We start from the raw sequence: 23612 nt of genomic DNA on the forward strand, positions 1-23612 counted from the left end.
TTGACTGCTTGCCAGTTTTCAGGCATGCCGCCACATTTCCACAGGGTCCTCCTTCCATATGACTAAAGACCTGTCGGTAGGCTGAGCAGCCCAGGCTGCCCTCACCTCTGACAGTCCTGTTGGGGAAATCTCCTGTCTCAGAACCAGTGCCCCTGGCCCAACTTGCCAGGCCTGTCAGGTACCCTCCCTGAGCCCCTGCGGCTGCCAGAGTCACCTGGGCACTGCTGTCCACCGCTGGGCATCTGGGCTCCCAGACACCCCTGGTGAGCGCTGGGCTCCATAGTTCAGCTTCCCTGGGGAGCCTGGTGAGATCAGGGGATTGCTTCTGCTTTGCTGTCCATCTCTCAATACATCAGCCATCCCACTATTTATCTTTCGAGGGTGTCTATAGCCCAGCACTGCTAAGAGGGTGAGAGGGACACAGGAGAAACCTCTGTCGCTGACTCATAGGGTGGCCAGGACTAATAGACATGAAGTAATGAGAGAATTTTATTCAAGTCCGAAACCACAAGGAAATGGGAGTAGAAACTGGGACACCTTAGGTCTTTGTCTAACTCCCTTTCCTGAATCACTGTTAACTTCTAGTAAGTTCTGGTTCCAGTGGAACCTCTCTAGGTTCTCCCTCTGTAAAATGGGAGGGTGATCCCTGTGCTTCCTTGAAACAAAGTGAGGGTGTGTACGGGGACAGACAGGAACAATGGCTTGTGTTTATGGAGAGCTTGTGAGGTGCTGGAAGCAGTTCTCAATACTTTGTATAGTTAACTCAACTAAGCTTCTTAACAACAACCTTGTGAGGTAGCACTGTGATTATTTCTGTTTTACAGAGGAGGAAACTGAGGCAAAGAGAAATGAAGAACTTGCCCATTAAGTGGCTGGATTCAGCCCCTGGCCCGTCTGACCAGGCTTCTCACTTACAGTAACTGGGAGAGTGAAAGGGCAGGTGGAAAAGCAGGGCCAGCTGGCTTTCAGACTCCAGGGTTGCCTCCCGAGGTTCCCAAGAGGTGCACCTGCCACCTTCAGACCTGGAAGCAGGACCCCGTGTCTCCAACCCAGCACATGTTCCTGGGTGACAGCTGGGTGCCAACCTGAAAAACTGCTCTGTTTCCTCTTGTGAGGCGGTCCCCTCACCCCGAGCCAAGGTCCTTCACATCCCTTCAAGTAACGCTCGTGTATCAACTCATTTGCCGTTTTCAGAGCATTCTCCCACTTCACCTTCCCAGTGTTATTCTTCCCATTTGCCAGATGAGGGGACTGAGGCTCTGGTGAGATCAGAGACTTGTACAGTGTCTCCTGGTTGGTGGACTCAGTCCAGTGCCCTTCACTAAATGGAGGAGTCTCCGTAGAAAGTACTGAGAGATTCTTGGTCCTTCCCTCCCCAGGCCCCTTTATGGGGCTAAAACACCATTTTAGTCAGAATTCTGAGGACTCAAGGACCAGGCATAGCCCACACTTGATTGAATTCACTCAATCATTCATTTATTCAGCCATATTTACTTGCCATGCTCTAAGAGCTGTGCCACATGAGGGCGCAATGATGAGCTGCCCTGGGGACCTCAGAGGTCTGGGTGATGGAGGGACAAGGGAAGCAGAGAGTGAGCAGGCAGTTATAATACCAGGTGCAAGTACTGAGGAAGGACACCTAAATTTGGGAAGCAGGGATGGCTTCCTGGAGGAGGTGATGAGGCAAAATCTAAGGTGAGACCAGATGGATGAATAAAACTAGCCCCCGAAAATTAGGCTGGGGAGAGGGAGGGAGGAATGTTCCAGGCAGAGGTAAAGCATCTGGGAGGGCCCAATGGCAAAGGAGCGCATGGTGCACCTGCTATGTCCTCAGCTCCACCCGAGTTTCTCTCGCCCCAGATCTTTCCATTTCCCAACTGCCTGTGACCCCTTTCACCCCCAGAAGGCCCAGCTCCCCACTTCCCCTCTGATGGGCAAGCCTGGGAGTGAGCACCATTGCGTCTGCCTGCCCACTGCCTTGCGCAGGGATGCCTGGTGTGAATGTGGATTATTTCCCTTTGGGGGTAACTGGAGAAGCAGCAGCAGGTGAGGCAGCGGGTATAGTATCGAGGAACATCCTGGCACTGGCTCTGTCCTGGAGACCCGTGGGAAGCCTTTGTCCCGATGGCCTGTAATGGGGTTTCAGGAGAGAGCTTCAATATTTGCAGCAAACAGTGGCACAAAGGATATGGAGGGCTATTGTGGACTCTCCAAAGAGGAGCTAATCCTCAGGCAAGCCTCCTGGGCCAGAAGGGGTTCAAGTGCTGGGCGGCTGCTGGGGGGTGTTGTCATTTATGAGCAATTGTAGGAGATAATAGCAGAGAGAGAGAGACAGTCTCTATACAGATGGAGGGAGGTGGTGAGAGGCACTCCCCACAGGGAAAGAAGGGGACAGCACCTGCCCTGAAAGCTCAGGGCACAGGTGATACTTCCCCACCCCCACCCATCTGAGCTCTGTGCTTCCTCCAGGCGTCCTGGGCTGCCTTGTCAGCTGTTCTTTGCCCAGGGGTCAGATGACTTTGGGGTGGGGGCTGTCAGCCAGGGCTCTCAGGCCTCTTTCTTCCCTTTCCTTCTCTCTAGCTCTCTCTCTGGGCCTCTTTTCGGTCCACTGCACATAGACAAGTCATTGCTTGGCTCCAGGGACCAAGGAAAGAAAACCAACTGTATTTGCATATAATTAGCATAAAGAAGCTCTATTTGCATAAGTCTATTTTAAGCTCCTCCCTCCTTCAAAATTTCCCCATCATCTCTGAATATGGTACATAAATGTGCTGTCCAGCCACTAGGACAAGGGATGTCTTGGGGGCTGGGGGTTGGTAAAGGCTTTTTTCTTAGGTCCCTTCCAGGGATGCCTTGTGGCCTGAGTGGAGGGAAACAGAACCAAAGTAAGGCTTTGTGATGACCTAGAGGGGTGGGATAGGGAGGGTGGGAGGGAGGCTCAAGGGGGGGCGGATATGGTGATATATGTATGCATATAGTTGATTCACTTTGTTGTACAGCAGAAACTAACACAACATTGTAAAGCAATTATACTCCAATGAAGATGTATTAAAAAAAAAAGAAAGAAATCGGCAGTCTGGGAGTGGGAGAGGTTGGAAAACTCAAACCTGCAAGCTTTGCATCAGCACCGGGGGTTCTGCCAGGATCCCCTCACCCCAGACACCTCCAGGGGTACAAAGAGCTGAGATTGGAAATAGAGGAGGAAATGTGCCAGTACACTGATTTACATTACAATTCGCATAATCTTGTGTAATTTGCATGGGTGAGGTTACTCAGTTGTCCAGAAATTTTCAAATTAGATCTTTTTGCTTCTTAAAATTCTTCCTTCTCGGAGTTTTCTTTCCTTTGCTTGTTGTCAGCTTCCTAAGATGTGGATCAGCTTCCTCTCCAGGAGGGAGAAGAGGACTGGGTAGGAGCATAGTAAAAGGGATGGGGTGGAGAAGACAGGCAGTGTAGACATCTGAACTGGAGAAAAGGGGTGGTGTAGACATCTGAGGCCTCTGCCAGGTCCCAGCAGTACCATCTCCCCTTTCTGTTGTCCCTACTCTGTGGGGATCTTCTTTCTACTCACAGATTCATGGGAGTAGAGCAGGGATGAGGCTGGGTTTGTCTGCCCATTTCCCAGAGGGCAGCCAAGGCTACACAATAAGAACCCAGAAGGCCCGACTCCCAGGCCACATTCTGGCCAAGACTGAACTGAATCTAGAAATCAACAGCCTTGCTCCTGGGGAGAAAGGGCTGGTTTTAAGAAGCATCCTCCAGACTGCTCCAGACAGCAGCAGATGGGTCCCCTCAGCCCTGGGGTTCTAGGCCACCTCTCTCTTCGGGGTAGGAAGAGAAAGGGGAAGAAACCTGATCCCTCTCACAGTGGAGCCCTGGAAATCTAGTGTTTTCCATTTACAGCCCATTATTAGTATACTGGATTGGCCAAAAAGCTCGTTTGGGTTTTCCCGTACACTCTTACGAAAAACCTGAACAAACTTTTTGGCTAACCTGGTATATAAGATAAAGGAGGCTGAATTCTGCTGAAGCTCAGGCGAAGGGAAACACCTGCAAAAATCATTTGCTGAACCACTGTCCCTACTCCCTGCCTATGTCTGCCTTCCCTGACCTCTTCTCCCCTCTGTCTCTTGTCTTCTAAACATGTTTTTAAAAAAACATTGTTATAATTACTATTCACAAACTCCAATGCTATTTAAACTACTACTACTACTAATATCTCTTCTAAAACATAATCACATTCAGATCACATTACTCTTCTGCCTGGGAGCCTCTGTTAGTCCCCATGCTCCTTTCCACAGTCTATGAAGCCCTGCACGGTGCAGATCCTGCCTTCCTTTCTTACTTCACCTCTTACCACTGTCCCCTTTCTCATGACTCTTCAGGCCCCTGGCTGCCCTACAGCTTGGAGAACATTCCTAGCTCATTCACACCTCAGCTTCTTTTCTTTGTTGGCTCTTCCTCCAAGGTCTTCTGAAAGCCAGATTCTTTTTTTTTTTTTTTTTTTTACATCTTTATTGGAGTATGATTGCTTTACAATGGTGTGTTAGCTTCTGCTTTATAACAAAGTGAATCAGTTATACATATACATACGTTCCCATATCTCTTCCCTCTTGCGTCTCCCTCCTTTTCATCGCTCAGGGCTCGGCTCTGCAGTCCTCTCCTCAGACAGGCCCTCTTTTGCCTCCCCACCTGGATAGGACTCCCAGAGTATCAAAGCTGTACCTCTCTTACTTATTTGATAACTTACCGGTTCTGTCTTCCATATGGGCAGATACCTCACCTGCCTCATCCATCTCCATGTCTCCAGCACATGGTAAAGCACCTAGAACATTGCAGGTGCTCATTAAATATTTGCTGTGTGATGGATAATAACACCCAGTGACAGACTGGGGTTGGTGACAGATCATAGATTTGGAGTCAGAGAGATGCAAGTTCGCATCCTGGTTTTGTCACTCCCTGGTGAATGGCCACGGGCAAGATACTCACCTCCCTGAGTCTCTGAGCCTCTTTCTGGGAACAGAGATAAGATATATTGAAGGTGAAGTGTGTGGCACTAGTAGGGGCTCATTAAATAGAGATTATTGATATGGATAATTACATCTTTGTTTCATACTTACTTTGCACATGAGTCTGTTCCTGCCCTCAAAAATTCAGTTTATTGAGAGACACAGTGACCTGCATGGCCAACTATGAAACAATGGTGAACATACTAAAACAGAGATATGAACCAAGTACCACAGGAACAGAGGAAATAACAACAAATTCCACAATCCCTGCATTGGAATAGCATTTTACAGTTTATGTACCATGTACACTTCTGTCATTTATTTGATTGGCTCCTAGACTGTTGGAGTAGGCAAGGCCTCAGCAGCTCCATTTTACAATAAGAGATCAGAGGCTCAAAGAGATGACGTCATTGGCCCATGGTCACACTATATCTCCTTGCCCTGCTATTTGTATTCCCCCAAAATTCATATGCTGAATCCTAATCCCCAAGTTGATGGTATTAGGAGGTGGACCCTTTGGGAGGTGATTAGGTCATGAGGGTGGAGCCTTCATGAATGGGATTAGTGTCCTTATAGAAGACACCCCAGAGAACAAGCTTGTCCCTTCCGCCCTGTGAGGACACGGTAGGAAGGTGGCCATCTGCAACCCACAAGAGGGTCCTTAGCAGAACCTGACCATACTGGCCCCCTGGTCTTGGACTTTCAGCCTCGAGAACTGTGAGAAATAAATTTCTGTTGTTTATTAGCCACCTAGTCTAGTATTCTGTTACAATAGCCTGAACAGCCTCAGACACTCACTCTACCTTCTTCCACTACACTCATTCCTCTGGACACCTTATGTGATTATCTGTGTATGTTCCATCTCCCAGGCTAGAATGCAAGCTCCATAACAGTCTGTTTTGCTCACTGCTCCATCCCTAGTTCCTAGAACAGTGCCTGACACATAGTAGTCACTCAGTAAATATGTATGGAATGAATGAATGGAAGATAGAAGAAAGAATTAGTGAAAGGCAGGTGTAGGCTTCAAACCTCTCAAGCAGGAGGCAGAATAGCTGGCTAAGAGCTCAGCTTCTGGAGCCTGACAGCCTGAGTTTAGATCTCAGCTTTGCCACATACTAGTGTGCAACCTGGACAAGGGATTTGACCTCTCTGTGCTTCAGTTTCCCCATCTGTCTAATGGGGATGATAATATAACACCTAGTTCATAGGATTGTTGTGAGGACTAAATGAGTTAACATTCATAAAGTGCTCAGAACAGTGCCTGGTACATAATAAGCCTCAAAATATATTTGGTAGCTTAAAAACAACCAACCAACGAAGGTATTTTGACTCCAAATCCAGCATTCTCTCTCTACACCATGTTATGTAGAGCTGTATAGTTTGCAAATGACTAACATATTCATGATTTTATTTTATCTTTCTATCATTTTTCTATCTTTCCCTGTGAAACGACCAACAAATAATGATCTAATAATTTTTCTGGCTGTGCTGCACGGCATGCAGGACCCTAGTTCCCTTTCCAGGGAAACTGTGCCCCCTGCAACGGAAGCACAGGGTCTTAACCACTGGACCACCAGGGAAGTCCTCAAGAAATAATTATTGTCCCCATTTTACAGAGGAGAAAACTGAGGCTAGGCACAATGGCTCAAGGCCACACAAAAGCTTGGTTAAAATAACCTGACTTCAAATCAATGATTCTGTCCATGATTCCACAGGTAACTCTCTCCCCTAGATCTAGCCTGAAACAGGAAAAAAAACAAAATAAAATCAGAGACTGGCAGAGATTCTCAGAAGCCCTAAAAACATCAGTCTCTCCCATTTTCAGGATTTGGAAATCCATTTAATTTTTTCCAATCATGGGCTGTCATTGTATACAAAACAAATGTTGCTGAGACTTTAAGGGCAAGGAAATCTCCCACAGATTCAAGAGTGATGGATCCAAGGCTGCAAACGTCTGGGGAGCTCCCTGTTGACCAAAGCCCTCTCCTCCCCAAAAGCAGCTCTTATGGGCCCAGAACTGTGCCAGGTGCGTGGCATAGGGAGAATGCAGTGAGTTCTTCCCAAAGGTCCTCTCTTTGGTCCAGATTGGAGGGTGGAGACAGAATCTTCCTGGGGCTAGGCTTGTCAGCTGCCTGCTTTCAGATGCCTTGGGTAGGCGTGAGAATTGGATTTTGTTTTAAGTGACCACAATGCTAACCAGGCAACTTGAGTCCCAGAAGTCACTGAGGGGAGAAGATGTGGAGGTACAAATAGGATGAATGAGATTTTTTGTTTGTTCCCTCACTTGTTTATTCATTGCATCCTCATTTATTGTGCCCTTAACCTACAATGGTGATCCCAGAATCCTATGTCTTTATTCACTTTATTATTTAAATAAGAGATTTAAACCAACACCCTTGCAATTCTTCCTGATCCAGTAATAACCACCATTTATTAAGCATCTACTACGAGCAGGCATAGCACATGCATAACCCTTCAAGGTAAGCATTATTATCCCCACATACAGATGAGACCATGGAAGCTCTGAGAGGTCAGGTGACAGGCCCAAGGTCACACAGCTAAGAAAAGAAGGTCAGGATTCAAACCCAGGTGGGCCTGACGCCAAAGCTCAGGCTGTGGTTGAAATTTTAAAATTTGAATACTTGAGTCATTAAAAAGAATGCCTGTAACATACATCTAAGAAGCAAGGTGTAATAATAAAATGACTGCCTGTGGCTCCACAACTCTATGGAGAAATAGAACATTCCCAGCATCGTCCAGGTGCCTTGTGTGTCTGGCCCCTATTGCATCCCTCTGCTTCCCCCCACTTCGACCCCCAATCAAGGTAACCATTGTCTAAATTTGGGGTCCATTAGTCCGTTGTTTGCATGCCTTTTGTTGCTTTATGTTGTTTTACCACATGCATTTGTGATAAATAAGTATGAAGATAAACCGTTTAGTTTTGAACTTTACATAAATGGTTTACAGTATGTCTTCTATGGCTTGCTATCTTCTATAAACTTCTAAGATTCACCCAGTTGATATATGTGGCTTTATTTATTTCCACTGCTGTGAAATTCCATTGTTTGAATATACCACATTTTATTTATCCAATTTCCTGTAGGACGTCTAGGTCATTTCTAGTTTCTTTCTTTCTTTAAAAATTTTTTTGCTATTACAAACAATACTACAAAGAAAATTCTCTTTTTTAAATTGAAATATAGTTGGAACTTCCCTGGTGGTCCAGTGGTTAAGAATCCGCCTTCCAATGCAGGGGACATGGGTTCAATCCCTGGTTGGAGAACTAAGATCCCCCATGCCGTGGGGCAGCTAAGCCCGCACACCGCAACTACTGAGCCCAGGTTCTCTGGAGCCTGCGTGCCACAACTGGAGAGCCTGCACACTGCAACTACTGAGCCTGCGTGCCACAACTAGAGAGAAGCCTGTGCGCCACAACTAGAGAGAAGCCTGCACTCCACAACGAAAGATCCCACGTGCTGCAACTAAGACCCGATGCAGACAAAAACAAAATGAATAAATAAATATTAAAAAAAATAAGTTGACGTATAGTTGATTTACAATATTGTGTTAGTTTCAGCTGTACAGCAAAGTGATTTGGTTATATATGTGTATGTATATATCTATATCTCTCTATCTATCTATATATATATTATTCTTTTCCATTATAGGTTATTACAGGATATTGAATGTAGTTCTCTGTGCTATACAGTAAACCCTTGTTGTTTATCTATTTTATATATAGTGATATGTATCTGTTAATCCCATATTAATTTATCCCTCCCCCTCCCCTTCCATCTTTGGTAACCATAAGTTTGTTTTCTATGTCTGTGAGTCTGTTTCTGTTTTGTAATTAAGTTCTCTTGTACTATTTTTTAGATTCCACATACAAGTGATATCATATAGTATTTGTTTTTCTCTGTCTGACTTACTTCACTTAGTATGATAATCTCTAGTCCATCCATGTTGCTGCAGTTGGCATTATTTCACTCTTTTTTTAATGGCTGAGTAATATTCCATTGTATATATATATATATATATACCACATCTTCTTTATCCATTCATCTGTTGATGGACACTTAGGTTGCTTCCATGTCTTGGCTATTGTAAATAGTGCTGTTACGAACTTTGGGGTGCATGTATCTTTTCCAATTATGTTTTTTACAGGATATATGCCCAGGAGTGGGATTGCTGGATCATATGGTAACTCTATTTCTAGTTTTTTAAGGATCCTCCATACTGTTCTCCATAACGGCTGCACCAATTTACATTCCCACCAACAATGTAAGAGGGTTCCTTTTTCTCCACACCCTCCCCAGCATTTATTATTTGTAGACTTCTTAATCATGGTCATTCTGACTGGAGTGAGGTGATACCTCATTGTAGTTTTGATTTGCATTTCTCTGATAATTAGCGATGTTGAGGATATTTTATGTGCCTGTTGGCCATATGTTATGTTATGTCCTCTTTGGAGAAATGTCCATTTAGGTCTTCTGCCCATTTTGTGATTGGGTCATTTGTTTTTTTGATATTGAGCTGTATGAACTGTTTGTATATTTTGGAAATTAAGCCTTCTTGTCTCTTCATTTGCAAATATTTTCTCCCATTCCACAGGTTGCCTTTTCATTTTGTTTATGGTTTCCTTTGCTGTGCAAAAGCTTATAAGTTTGATTAGGTCCCATTTGTTTAGTTTTGCTTTTATGTCTTTTGCCTTGGGAGACTGACTAAGAAAATATTGCTATGATTTATGTCAGAGAATGTTTGCCTATGTTCTCTCCTAGGAGCTTTATAGTGTCGTGTCTTATATTTAAGTCTTTAAGCCATTTTGAGTTTATTTTTGTGTATGGTGTGAGGGAGTTTTGTAACTTCATTGATTTACATGTGGCTGTCCATCTTTCCCAGCACCACTTGCTGAAGAGACTGTCTTTTCTCCATTGTATATTCTTGCCTCCTTTGTCAAAGATTAGTTGATCATAGGTGTGTGGGTTTATTTCCAGGCTCCCTATTCTGTTCCATTGATCTATATGTGTTTTTGTGCCAATACCACGCTGTTTTGATTACTGTAACTTTGTAGTATTGTCTGAAGTCTGGGAGGGTTATGCCTCCAGCTTTGTTCTTTTTCCTCAGGATTGCTTTGGCAATTCTGGGTCTTTTGTGGTTCCATATAAGTTTGAGAATTATTTGTTCTAGTTCTGGGGAAATTGTCATGGATACATCGATAGGGATCACATTAAATCTGTAGATTGCTTTGGGTAGTATAGTCATTTAAACTATATTAATTCTTCCAACCCAAGAGCATGGGATACACTCTTCCCATTTCACTGAATCTTTGTTGATTTCCTTTATCAATGTTTTATATATAGTTCAGCATATAAGTCTTTCACCTCCTTGGTTAGACTTATTCCTAGGAATTTTTTTTTTATACAATTTTAAACAGTATCTTTTTTTTTTTTTTACTTTCTTTTTCTGATATTTCATTGCTAGTGTAAAGAAATGCCACAAATTTCTGTATATTAATCTTATATCCTGCTACCTTGCTGAATTCATTTATCAGTTTTAATAGTTTTTTGTGTGGAGTCTTTAGGGTTTTCTATATAGAGTATCATGTCATCTGCATATAATGAAAATTTTACCTCTTCCTTCTGATTTGGATATCTTTTATTTCTTTTTCTTGTCTGATTGCTGTGGCTAGGACTTCAAATATTGTGTTGAATAGAAGTGGCAAGAGTGAGCAACATTATCTTGTTCCAGAATTTAGCAGGAAGGCTTTCAGCTTTTTACTGTTTAGTATTATGTTGACTGTGGGAGAAATTTCTTGATCATGACCTCTGGTGCACCAGCAAGGGTTGTGCATGTGCATGTGCAGGGTGGAATTGCAGGTTTGGGGGGCCTGTATGTGGTGCCTTACTCAATATATCCAAAAAAAAATTGTTGTACCAGTTTACTTTGGAGCCTATAAGCTAGAGTAGTGTCTTTCCAGGGGTCAGTGCTGGGTTTAGGAAAGGGGGTTCCAGGGTGTTGACAAACTGGTAAGCCCTGAGATTAACCTTGGGAAATTCCTACCTCTAAGTGTGGTAATTCACAAAGGAGTGCACAGACTAGATAGTTTATCTCCAGAACTGAGCTTCTGATGTTGGAAATGATCGCTCAGTTACTAGTTAACATCGCAGGAGACAGGATCCTCCGATAGGACACACCAGAACCAAGAGAACTTGAGATGATCTCACCACATCCCAGGGGACTTGGCATCTTGGCCAGAGCATGTGAGCTTGGAGCATTTCTTAGTCGTGTACCCTCTGGTGGCAGAATCCAAGTTTGTCAGCCTTGGATTCAAGGCCATAGGATGGACTGACTGGAGGCAGCTAGGTCCTGGTTGGAGTTTTGCTTCTTTTCCTGCTTGTACTTTTTTCCACCAATATTAATTTTCCTTCTTTTAAATTATTGATTATGTAATAATTCAAAGAGTTCAAAGTTCAAAGTATAAAATTATACAAGGAAGAGTCTTGCTCTCACTCTCGACTCCCACTTGCCCAGTCCCCCTCTGAAAGGTAATTGCTTTTATCCATTTTCCATGCATCCTTCCAGAGTTTTCTTTATGTACAGGCAAAGATGAACATAAAATCTTATTTAAGCCTCCTGTTATGGAAGAGATAGCATATTATTCCCATGATTCTGCCATTGCCTTTTCACATAACAATGAATCTCAGCTATCTATTTCATGTCATTACATAGAACATTTTATTGTTATTAAAAAAATACCTATGCAGCATTCTATTCTATTCCACAGTATTTATTTATCATCCACTATGCACCAGTCTCTATGCTGAGTGCTGGGGTTAAAATGATTAATCGAAACAGGCCCACTTCAATAGAAGTTAATTTAAAAAAAAAACAAGCCCTGCCCTCAGGGACACTACAGTCTAAGGGCAAACAGACAAACAATTATGATAAAATACTGCAGGAGCTCTTCCTTCCAAAAATATTTCTCCAGTCCCAACCCTTGTCAGGCATTGCTCTGGGCATGAGGCAGACGGTGGTGAATAAAACAAATGAAAATCCCTGCCCCGTGGCACTTCCATCCTAGTGGAGCTACTGTTCTGGCACTGTGATAAGGGGGGCTGGGGGGGCACATGGTGGGGTCCCTAACCTGGTCTTGGTATCAGGGAATCCTTACTGAAGGAAATGATGCTTTAGCTGGTAACTAACAGCTAAGGAGGAATTGGCCTGGTGAAGGACCAGAGAGGGGCCAGAGTTCCCAACAGAGGTCCCCTGCCAGGCGGGGCGGGGAGGTGAGAGGCAACCCTGGGGACTGAGAGAAAGTCCTCCCTTTGCAGCATCGAGAGAGACTGTGGCCAGAGCTGAGCCCTGACAAGCAGGCAGTGGCTGGCGGCGGTGGGCCCTTGTAGGTCACAAGTGGCACTTGTCCTGTGGAGGCCACTGCGATGGCTGCCACGTGGAGTGGTTAGGAAAGGGACAAGAGGGCAGGCAGGGGGCTCAAGGGGAAGGAAGTGTGGTCTAGGCAAGGCTTGTGATCGGTTGGACCCATTGGAGCAGAGGATGAGGGGAGAAGGAAATGAATTCAAGACAAGGACGAGGAGGTGTTGACAGGACATGGTGGGATGTGAGTGGCGGGAGAGGAAGCCTCAGTCTCCTCACCTGAAAAATGAGGCCAATGCCCTCCTCTGTGGGCTGTTGTGGAGGATTCACTGGTATGAGGAGGGCTCTTGGCAGTGTTTCTGTCCCCTCACTGCCAGCACCCCTTCACCTGGTTTTTTGTTTGCTCCCCTCCAAGCCTATGAGCTTAGTTACAATTTTTCTGTACTTCAGCAAGGGAAAACTACTGTCTGATCTTCTAAGCCCTTGCTCCCCCCACGCCCCCAGCAGGCATGCACAGAGTGTCCTGGTACAGGCCGCTGCCCTCTACTGGAACTAAACTTCCTGCCTTGCCAGCACACACTGCAGAGGGAGCCTCCAGGTGCGCACGCAGCAGGACTGGCCTCACGCAGGTCCACTGTCGCAGCTGTGTCTGCTGTGCGAGGCAGCTAGTTTTGGTGTTGCTGCCAGCGTGGCTGCTTTGAGGCTGCCATTGGACTGTGTGCTCCTGGGAAAAAGACCCCATTGTGGGCACCTGCCATGGGCCTGACTGCGGCATCTGCCTGTGGCTGTTGCAGTGGGAGCCTCTGCTGAGCAAAGAGCAAATGCAGAAACAGCATTTCCCCAAATCCCCTTGGGCACTATGGCGCCCAGTAGGGCCCGGCCAGGTTTATTTGGCGAGAAGATCTGGGTTTGTTTTTCTCCAAGCACCATGGGCCTGTGCTGCCCAGAGCCCTGGCCTGGATTCTCTTGATTATTCACTAGCAGCCTGGAGCTGCCCCTCGGAGGAGGGCTGTAGTGGGTAGAGGAGCAGCCTGGTTGGAGCAGTCTTGTTAATCTAGGTCCTCTTCTCTGAAAGAATGCTGAGGACAGGGCCCTGGGACAGGCTGCCCCCGCCCCCTCTGCCCCCGCCAGGCTCTAGTGGGCTCCCTTTGGCCGGGAGTTGCAGCCCCACATCCTGCCTCTTTCTGCGAATACCTGCCCCTACTGGCTGGGAACCGAGGGTCAGTCTCAGACTCAGGAGTGGGGGAGGGGTGTGGAGCGGCCCACAGTGTTTTGGCTCAGTTCCATTTGCCCTGGAGATTGGTCACTAGCATGTCCCCTAGTCTTGATAGGAGGGATGCTGTGGGCCTCAGGTCCCCACTCTCCACCCCGCATGTGAACATTCAGTCCTGGCTCCTGACTCTGGGGAAGATTCAGAATGCGTGGTTTGGGGCACGTGGCTTTTGCAAAGACAGAACCTTTTATCTCCAAGCGGCCCAGGGGGGCCTGGCCAGGGCTCTGTCATTCTGGAGGGCACTGAAAACATAGTGCTTACTCAGGCGCAGTTTCCTGGGTGTGTGCCCCCTGCGCTCAGAAGGACCCCACGCTTGGTTTAATGATCCAGTGTCACCGTCTCGGAACTCCTCGTGATTTTTGGCCAAGGGGTGGGGCATTTTCATTTTGGGCCCTGCCAATTACATCACTGTTCCTATTATACTCTTTGTTGTCTCTGTCTTCCCTTTTATTATCTTTTGAATTTTGAACTATGGGGATATTGAAAAAAAAAACTTTAAAAACTAAATACCACAAAAGATTAAAACGAAGAAAGACACACTTGTTATTTGTTGTGCACGTTTAGAATGGTTCCTACGTCCATTGCAGCGCACGGGCTGCTGCATACACACCCACGCACCACACGTCCAATCCACAGTCCGACCGACTCCCAGGAGAGCCTGTGTGATGTGCAGGGTGCCACCCCCATGAAGGACACAGAGACAAAAGTGTGCTCCAGGCCACCTGCTCCTATGTCAGGTCCATGCCGCTGCCCAGGACAAGCAATTCTTACTTCACAGCTGGGTGGGGAGAAGGGGTTCCCCAGACTTTCTTACTGACTCCCACCTCATATCTTCAGTGTCAGATGACACTTGGAAGTCATAGGCTAACATCCCCAGCTCTGCTGGGAGCTCAGGGAAGAATACTTCTGTGTAGACAGGAGACTTCTGTGGTGGGCATGGATGTGGTCATGGGAGACCCTGCGGGGTCATCTTGCCTATTCCCTTCAGGTTGGGCTCTATCTGTGTTGTTTATCGCCAGAAGAAAAAGAAGATTATGGCTGTAGAGATTGCAGGGACAGAGACTCCATGGGCTTTCCAGGCCCCTCTTCTAGTATTTGTCACTGATGCAGATTTCTTGCCTGAATCACTGATGCTGCAGTTTTTGCTCGTCTCTCTGTAGGCTTAAGAAACTGGGATTTTCCTGCCCCACAAATCTCGAAGGGTTGAAAATGCCCAGAGCCCGAGAAGAAGCTGTGAGCATCTACACAGGAAAACTGCAGCTCTTCATGGGCCTGTGGAGCTTCCGCTTTCTGCTCTGCTGGAAGGAAAGGATCACTGCTGCCCTCTGTTGGCCAGTTGACAGAGACTCAAGGAGTCATCCAGAGGGCGGGGTCCCCTTTGCTTTTCTCTGGGACAGCAGCTTTGAGTCCTCAGGTAAATTAATCTTTTCACTGTTCCTGGAACGCAAGTTTGTCCTCGACCTGGGGCCTTGGCCCTTGCTGCAACCTCTCCTCAGAATGTTCTTTGTCGAGTTCAGGTGGCAGCCCCTTTCTCATTCTCTAGCCTTTGAGTCAATGTCGCCTCCCCAGGGAAGCCTTCATGGACTACTTTGTCTCAAACAGCACCCAACCCCACCCCCTGTCCCTCTCTATCCCATTACCGTGTTTCACTTTGTTCAAGCACTTACCTGCTATTTGAAAATACCTGTTTACATTCTGTGTTTACTGCCTCTCTCCCTCGCCAGAATGTCGGATCCAGGAGAGCAAGGTTGGTTACATTTGTCACTGGACCTCAATGCATCGTACATAGTAGATACTCAAAAATACTTGTTGAAAGAATAGTAAATGTATCGCAACAAGAGCAACTGAGATTCAAGCAGAGGTTCTGGTCTTCAAAACCACACTGACGTGGGCAGGGCACATGCAACTCCCATTTGACAGATGAATAAGTTGAAGCTCAAAGAGAGTTATGGGAGTTGCCTGAGCACCAGCAGGGAGAAATGCACCAGTCCCCGGTGGGTTTTTCCTGCACTCCCTCAGTCCTGCATTCTGGAGGGGACAAACAGGGGGTGTCCCAGGCCTGACAGCTGCTGCCAGGGGTTGAGGTAGACCCTCACTCCCTGGCCCCGGTTACGAGGGAGCCTGAGCTGCACCCTTGTCCAAAGCTGTGCTGTGGCTCTTGGGGGTGGTGGTGGATGGGCTGAGGAAGGCCAGTCCATAGGAGAATATAACAGGACTGCAGAGAGAGCGGCCTGTCTGCAGAGATGAGCGTTCTAGAGCAGGGGTGTGGCTGGGAAGGGAGTGTGGCAAGAAAGCTGGAGTCCGCGAGGGAATCGTGACTCTTCTGGGGTTTGGCTGTGACATCCGGAGTTTCATCCAGGCTCAAGGGCCCAGCCCCGGCCTCTCTACACTCAGCCTGAGGCAGGGCCGCCCTCTGGTTCTGGGTCCAGTGCAGATGCGAGGGATTCAGGGCTCTGGCCGCAGAGGCTGGACTGCCATCTGAGCTTGGGCGGGCAGTGGGGCTGGTGGGGACCCAGGATGACCAGGCCCTGCGCGTGCTCTGTCCCTGGGTGTGCAGAGCGGGAGTCTGGAAAGTCAGCAGCAACTGCTCTTGGACTGGTCTTCTGGTGAGAGCTTGATGGAGTCTGTGAGGTAATTCTCCAAGACGCTTCGATACTGGAGAAGGAAAAGAGGAGTCAGCGTTCGCATCCCGGCAGGCAGAGCTCCACCTGCCCTCTATTTCTTTCTTTCTTTTTTTTTTTTTTTTTTGGCGGTATGCGGGCCTCTCACTGTTGTGGCCTCTCCCATTGTGGAGCACAGGCTCCGGACGCGCAGGCTCAGCGGCCATGGCTCACGGGCCCAGCCGCTCCGCGGCATGTGGGATCTTCCCGGACCGGGGCACGCACCCATGTCCCCTGCATCGGCAGGCGGACTCTCAACCACTGTGCCACCAGGGAAGCACTGCCCTCTATTTCTTAATGGCCGATGGTGGTCTGGCTTTCTGTTCCCCCACCTTGTGCAGTTGGGAAACTGAGGCCCGGGGGGGAGGAAGTCTTCCCCGCCCCCTCCTTCCTCACCTCCTCCTCCAGCTCCTTCCCAGGAGCCCAGAGCAGGTGGGCGGCTGCATTAGAGGCCCAGGTCTCCTGACCTCCAATCAGGTCCCGTAACTTGCCATTCTCCAGAGGGGACAACTGAGGTGACTTTTGCCCTCAGGCAGAGATGATGACGGCCCACTCCTCATTTCTGCAGGAAACCTCTCCCTGCAAACGTCCCCACACCCCAACCTTCTCTTACCGTGCCCACTTCTCAACCTCCCACCATCCTCTGAACTTCCCATGTCCAGGGATCCCTCCCTAAAATAGACTCAATGTTTCTACCGGGGCTTTTTGCTTCCTTGCCCACCCTCCCAAAGTCTCCTGTCCCAACGAGGTCCAGAGAAAGCCCCTTCTCAGTCTAACAAGCCTCTCCCCACGCAGCTGGCCACTCCTCACCTATGACCCACCCAGCTTGGTTCAAGGGTGAGGGCGTCCTTCCTCAAGGAGATGGGTTCTACACACTGAAGGGTCTCTTCTTCCAGGGATCACATCTCTTTCCTTGGCCAAGCCTCCCCCCAGTCTCCGAGCTCCCAGCATTCATGTTCTCCCCACAGCCGGTGGTGTGTGTGTGAGGGTAAGTGGGTAAGTGGACACGCTGGTGCGGACCTGAGCTGGACAGAGCCCCCTGTGGGGCTGTCTGTCTCAAGTGCCCCTCTGAGGGGACAATTTCCAGAAAAGCGGTTGTGCCTTCACTGATTTTTTTCTCCTCCGTGGCTCCTGGGCTCCGGCTATGGTGCCCAGCTGGCGAATGTCAACCAAACCCTTAGTGCCGGTGACTCTGGACCCCAGGAGGCTGTGTCAGACCTGCCTGCAGCACCCTCATGATGGTCACCCCCCAAGACACATGAGAAGGTCCCATGATGCCCCGTCACTCGCTGCCGCTACCAGACAGCAAGCAGTGGGTTAGCCTGACAGCACAGAGCTCAGGGCACCGGGCCTGGGACCCAGCCCTTCTTCCCACTATTTGCTTCTTTTTTTTTTTCTTTTTCTTTTTTGCTGTATGCGGGCCTCTCACTGTTGTGACCTCTCCCATTGTGGAGCACAGGCTCCGGACGCGCAGGCTCAGCGGCCATGGCTCACGGGCCCAGCCGCTCCGCGGCATGTGGGATCTTCCCAGACCGGGCCACGAACCCGCGTCCCCTGCATCGGCAGGTGGACTCTCAACCACTGTGCCACCAGGGAAGCTCTTTGCTTCTTGAAGAGCCCCTGGTTTCTCACCCGCTCCCTGGTAGGGTGTCCGGGCCAGCAGAGCACCAGCTACCCTTAGTCAGCCGGGATGATGGGCCTTGAGTAGCCCTCAGCAAATTCTTTGGAGCTATTAGAATTTTATTTGTTATATATATATATATATATTTTTCATTAGGAAAGATTAGTGCTGGGGAGTCAGGGGCAGTGTCTCCCAATGAAAGCCTGTCCCTCTGGGGATGTCTCCACACCCCAGTTCCATCTTCCCCTCCGCTGGGGAGGATCCTAGCCCACTGCTGGCAGAGCCGGCCCAGCGCACCACAGGCCTTCCCCAGCCCCTCACCCTGAAAGAGCAGAGTCCTCCCCTGAGTTTCCTGAGGCTCCTTCCCCCAGCACTGCCCAGGTCTGCTGTGCGCGCTCGGGGCTGCACCGCCCGGGACACCATCCAGTCCTCCAGCTGGCCCCATCTGCAGGGCCCACTCGCTCCACTGACACTCTGAGCCTCACAGGGAGAGATGAGGGGGAGTAGAGCATTGCTGTTTAAGTCCCTTTTTAAGCTGACTGATCCACGTCTCCCAGAAAGACAGGCTTTTGAAAAGATTCTCTTATTTTTTGTGTTTTCCTGGTCCCCCTCTCACCATAAACATCAAAGAGACCTTGCCTGGGATCAGGAACTCTCCTAGCTGGGTCTTTTGGACCCAGGGGGCAGGGCCTGTTGATTCATCACCCCTGAGTATGCCTCCCCCTCACGTCCACAGAAGGCCCAGCTGGGATCATGAACAGAACCTGTGCCTTGTCCTCGAGGCCAGCCTTTGGGAGGGAGAGTCTAAGCTGAGGGCTTTCTGAGCTGCTTTGCACTTTATTCGAGGAACAAACGATGTTGCCTTTGAAGGTGTGAGAAACGCCCTCGTTCATTACACACCGGCAAAGCCTGAGGTCTTCATGCCAGCTCTCTTCACCCAATAAGAGTCACATCCTCCCCAGGTCCAAGTCAGCCCTGAGCTCTTCCCATTTATGACATCATTTCACTCGATAATGGCATCATCTCCCTCCTCAGGTTTCCTGCAAACCTTCCAAGTCACTGGCAGTCCATTATTAGATTTCCTGTGTGATTCTTTTCTCCAGACCCCAGTCATCTTAGCAAGTATGTGCATGTCTAACTGTAAAGTAACACCATAGAGTCCTAATGCATCATTTCAGTGGGGATGTGACTGTGGGAGTCTGCCCCTCCAAGCCTGGTCACCTCATAGCCCTGACTCTAGATCCTACATCCTGAGGACCTCATAGAAGTCCTATAATTTCACTAAGCTTACCTGCCTGTCAGCCTGCTTCCCTCCCGGATGTGGCAAGTGTGTCTTTCTCTAATTAATCCAAAAGGAACCGGCCTCCATGCTGCAGCTCACGCTGAGCCCCAGCAGGGATGGTATTGCCAACTTGGTAAGAGCAAAATCCCTTCATCCCAAATCCCCCAAAGCAGGTGGGTGTCCCTTCTTTGATTATGAGGGCATTCTTAGTCATATTTTGGAATAACTAAATACCCTAATCCTTGAAAGTGGCCAGATTGGGAAACTAAAGTAACTAGCTACCTTCTCTCCTTTCAAAATGTAACCCGAGTACCTCTTCTGGCGCTCTACCTGTAAGCTGCTCTTTCCATCCAGAGCTCACTGCAGAACTCAGACATTCCAAGGAACCTCAAGGAACCCCAAATGCCATGTGCTCCATTGCCTCCTCCTCTTGTGACACTTTTGCTTTCCCCTCTCTTTTCTATCTTGGTCTATAGCATCACTAATCAATCATCCCTCCGTTTGCCAAGCTAGAAACCTCGGTATCAATCTCAACAGCTCCTGATTCCTTCTCTCCTACATTTGATCATCATCAATCCCTGACGGTTCTCCCTCCAAAGTCTCTTTAATCTACCCCGTCCTTGCCGTCTTCATCCTCTCATGCCTGGACCTTTCTGAATCACCCATCAAGCGCATCCTCCCTGCAGCATGAAACTTCCCTGCTGAAAGCCCTTAGCCATAGCTTTCATTTAAAAATAGCTACCTTTTATTTAATGCCTTCTCTGTGCTACCATATTATTTTATTTAGCCCTGGCAACAGCCCCATGAGGACGATACTATTACTTGTACTTTAAAGGGAAGGAAGTGATGGCTTAGGGGAGGCTGTATGACTTGTCAGGGACACAGTGAGTAAGAGGTAGAGCCAGGAAATAAGCCAGACCCACCCGGCTTCAGAGCCCAGCTCTTCCCACCCCAGGCTGCGGCTCCCTCCTTATTCTAGCAGCACCTCTCACATCTTCCTCTCCAAATACTCTGGGCTGGTGTGAATGAGCACATGACCTCCCTGGGAAGGAGGGGAGAGCTACTTGTAGGAAATGTCCTTGAAAACTCCTGTTTGATTTTAAAGTATAGATTTGGAAACTCCAGTTTCACCTTAAAAATCCGTGTGAGTTTTTACATTCAGTGCTCGAGTAATTATGTTTATTTTAGGGTGAAATGTTTCCCTTCCAGATTTCTGAATAATAGAGACATTGCTGGAAGATGCGCCCTGCTGGCCTCCGTACTGGGCCCCTGTGTGCCCTGGGAGTCTGGTAGCGGGTCTAGAGGTCATGGGCCTACAGCATGAAGTCCAAGGTCTGGTTGGGGCTCACCAGGCCTTCATGGTCTGGTGCTGTTGGCCTTGAGAGCCCCATCGCTCACCTCGGCCCAGCGGCCCCACTTCCCTCCATGCCACGGTTCTTCCTCTTACAGACGGAGCCCACCGTGGTCCCTCACGTGAGCCCTGTGGACTCACGCCCGGGCCTCCGCCACGCCCTTCTCTCCGCCCTTCTGCGGCTCTTGCCTGTGCTTTCAACGGCCTACCGTGTCCCCCACGCAAACTGCATATGACCTTTCAAGCTCCAACTCACACGTCACCTCTCTGGGCAGGCATCCTCGCCCGCCCTCGCCACCAGCACCTCTGAGTCACCTCGATGCCTTGGCCGTGTCCCCTCCCCGCCCCAGCCCATGGCACCTACCTCACCCCATGACAGTCTATCTGTTTTCTTTTTTCTTTTGTAAATCTATATGTTTTGTCTTTTCCATCATGGCCTATTACAGGATATTGACTACAGTTCCCTGTGCCATACAATAGGACCTTGGTGTTTCTCCATTCTATATATACGAGTTTGCATCTGCTAGTCCCAAACTCCCAATCCTTCCCTCCCCTCCCCCCTCCCCCTTGGCAACCGCAAGCCTGTTCTCTCTGCATGACCTCCGGTTTTGGATGCCTTACTCCTTTACCTGACCGTGGGGCCACTGAGGTCCACATCTCCAGCCCTAGCCTGACAACTCAAGAACGTTTATGGGATGGAATTATTTCCATCTTATGAGGAAATTGAGGCTCAGAGAAGTCATATGTCTTGCCCAGGGGTCCACTTGAAAGCATGAGGGCGGGATCAAACCCAGGTCAGTCTGACTGCGGGTATCACACCCGTGAACGCCAAACTTCTCATCGGTAAATTTCCCCCATCATTGTGAGGGACTGACGTGGGGTCGCCAATCCATTCTTTTGCCAAGTAAGGACAATGGAAAAGAAAAACAAGCAGACAAACTACCATCCACTCACATCACTATGTCATAAAAGTGACACAGCAGGAAGGACATAGTTTCAAGAATGAAGGACACGCCTTCTCCAGAAAGGACAGTTGCTAACTACACACAGACACTGGCTGTGGGCTGAGGGAGCTTCCCCGTGACTGAGCACTTGGCGATCATTGCACTGTGTTTGTGGAGGATCAGTGATCACGTATCACGCTATGAGGTCAAACAGCATCCCTCACCTTCCAGGGGACGGCATGAGCAGGCACACCTGCATCACCGACTGTGTGATAGAGCAGCACTTCTTGACCATGTGCTAGAGATAGACACCCCTCTTCTTCCTTTTAACATGACACAGTGAGGGCTGGGGGCCGGGAGGGGAAGCATGAATAATAGCACACGGGGGCAAACTCTGAGATGAAGGCAATGGGGTGTAAGGGTGGCAAGCTCGAGCCCTCTCCCTGGACAGCTGCTAGGGGTGGCTGCTGTCCCTCTCCGTTGTGGACAACCCACAGGGCAGGGCCAGGCAGACCCGTGACAGCAGGCCCTTCCACAGAGGGGAGCCCTCCGACTGCCCATCCTCATTCGCTCCTTTCCTCAATTCAGAATCACTGCCGTGATGACCTTCTCTCCACTTCCAAGAAGCCCACCTTGATTGCATATGGCAGAATAATGAAACGTGCTGAGCCCCTCCCTGTGCAAATCTCTCACGGGCCCTCTTCAGAGTTTCTGAACTCTATATCAGAAGGGCATTAAAACCCTGCTAATACTTCCAGGTGACCTCTGATCTTCCTCTTCTCTCTCCCCTGCAGTGTGGGCTGTGTGTCCCTCCTCTGGGGCCCCATCACCAGTCCTTGCCCACCATACAGTGCCTGCACTGCAGCCACTCCTGTGCCGATCTGTCTCCCTTATGAGATCAAGGGGCCTCGGAGCCCTGGACGGGACCTGACACACGTGACATACTCAACACATGCTTGTTGAGAGACTACACCAAGTGGTCTACATCTATCCATCATTTTGATTGGAGGATGTCAGCAACTCCCGCAGGCTTCATTATTCCACTTGGACCAATACTTGGCACCTTGGGGCTTCTCTCCCATCAGTGAGGACTGAACTAGAGCATTACTTCTCAAACTCTTACTAAATTAGAGTCTCCGGGGTGACGTATCGAACTGTATTTTTTAGAAACTCCACAAATGGTAATCAGCCGGATTGAGGGACCACTGATGATGGATTCTAAGGAAGCTTTATGCCTCTGGTATTCTGTGGTTCCAGAATTGGAATACCGTTGAGCCCATTCAACAACTGATTAATTAAGATGATGAGCAATCCTGTCCCACCCTCGTCCCTCCCAATAGATACTTTTCTGGATGCTCCTGAGTTGCCCCATCCTAGGGGGCAGCTGGCAGCTGCCACTCACCCTTGACAGAGCCCGACTGGCCAGCATCTCGAAGGCTTGTACCACATTGATGTCATTCTTGGCACTGACTTCAAAATAGGGAATATTCTTCTCTTTACACCAGTCTTGGGCTACCTCCTGTGGCACCTGCATGAGGGGAAGAAATGATCACTGTTCCTGGGTCCCCATCTCCACCATCCCCACCATGATTATCACCATCATCACAGTCCCACCTTCCCCACCACCACTCTCATTTATTGAGAACCTTCCATGTGTCTGTAAGTTTACAGGTGTTATTATTATTTTTAAAATTAATTAGTTAATTAATTTATTTTTGGCTGCATTGGGTCTTCGTTGCTGTGCGCAGGCTTTTCTCTAGTTGCAGCGAATGGGGGCTACTCTTCGTTGCGGTGTGTGGGCTTCTCACTGCGGTGGCTTCTCTCGTTGTGGAGGGCGGGCTCTAGGCACATGGGCTTCAGTAGTTGCGGCTCGCGGGCTCAGTAGTTGTGGTGCATGGGCTTAGTGGCTCCGCGGCATGTGGGATCTTCCTGGACCAGGGCTCGAGCCTGTGTCCTCTGCATTGGCAGGTGGCTTTTTAACCACTGCGCCACCAGGGAAGCCCCACGTGTTATTTTTTAACATAAGCCAATGAAGTAGCTATTGTTAGCTCCATTTTACACATGAGGAGTTCGAGGACTGGAGTGTGTGGGGCTGAGC

At 48.7% G+C, this 23612-nt stretch overlaps 1 protein-coding gene across 6 annotated transcripts in view; it reads right to left on the bottom strand.

Annotated features, from left to right (window-relative positions):
- The window catches only part of RAB7B (RAB7B, member RAS oncogene family), a 58780-nt gene that overhangs the window by 17489 nt on the left and 17679 nt on the right, over positions 1 to 23612 (bottom strand). For 4 of the 6 annotated variants that reach the window (XM_027082796.1, XM_027082794.1, XM_027082795.1 and 1 more), the window contains 3 exons: positions 22917 to 23042; positions 4751 to 4825; positions 1455 to 2129 (listed from right to left, as the gene is read on the bottom strand). In XM_027082796.1, coding sequence (XP_026938597.1) covers positions 1734 to 2129; positions 4751 to 4825; positions 22917 to 23042 — 597 coding nt within the window. In that variant the 3' untranslated portion in view covers positions 1455 to 1733. Of the gene's footprint in view, positions 1 to 1454; positions 2130 to 4750; positions 4826 to 14175; positions 16312 to 22916; positions 23043 to 23612 lie in introns of those variants that run through there. The other 2 variants (XM_027082799.1, XM_027082800.1) reach the window with 2 other exon arrangements.

This window comes from Aethalodelphis obliquidens, unplaced genomic scaffold (assembly GCF_003676395.1).
Source record: "Aethalodelphis obliquidens isolate GAN/ISIS:26980383/991018 unplaced genomic scaffold, ASM367639v1 scaffold48, whole genome shotgun sequence".
NCBI lineage: Eukaryota > Metazoa > Chordata > Mammalia > Artiodactyla > Delphinidae > Aethalodelphis > Aethalodelphis obliquidens.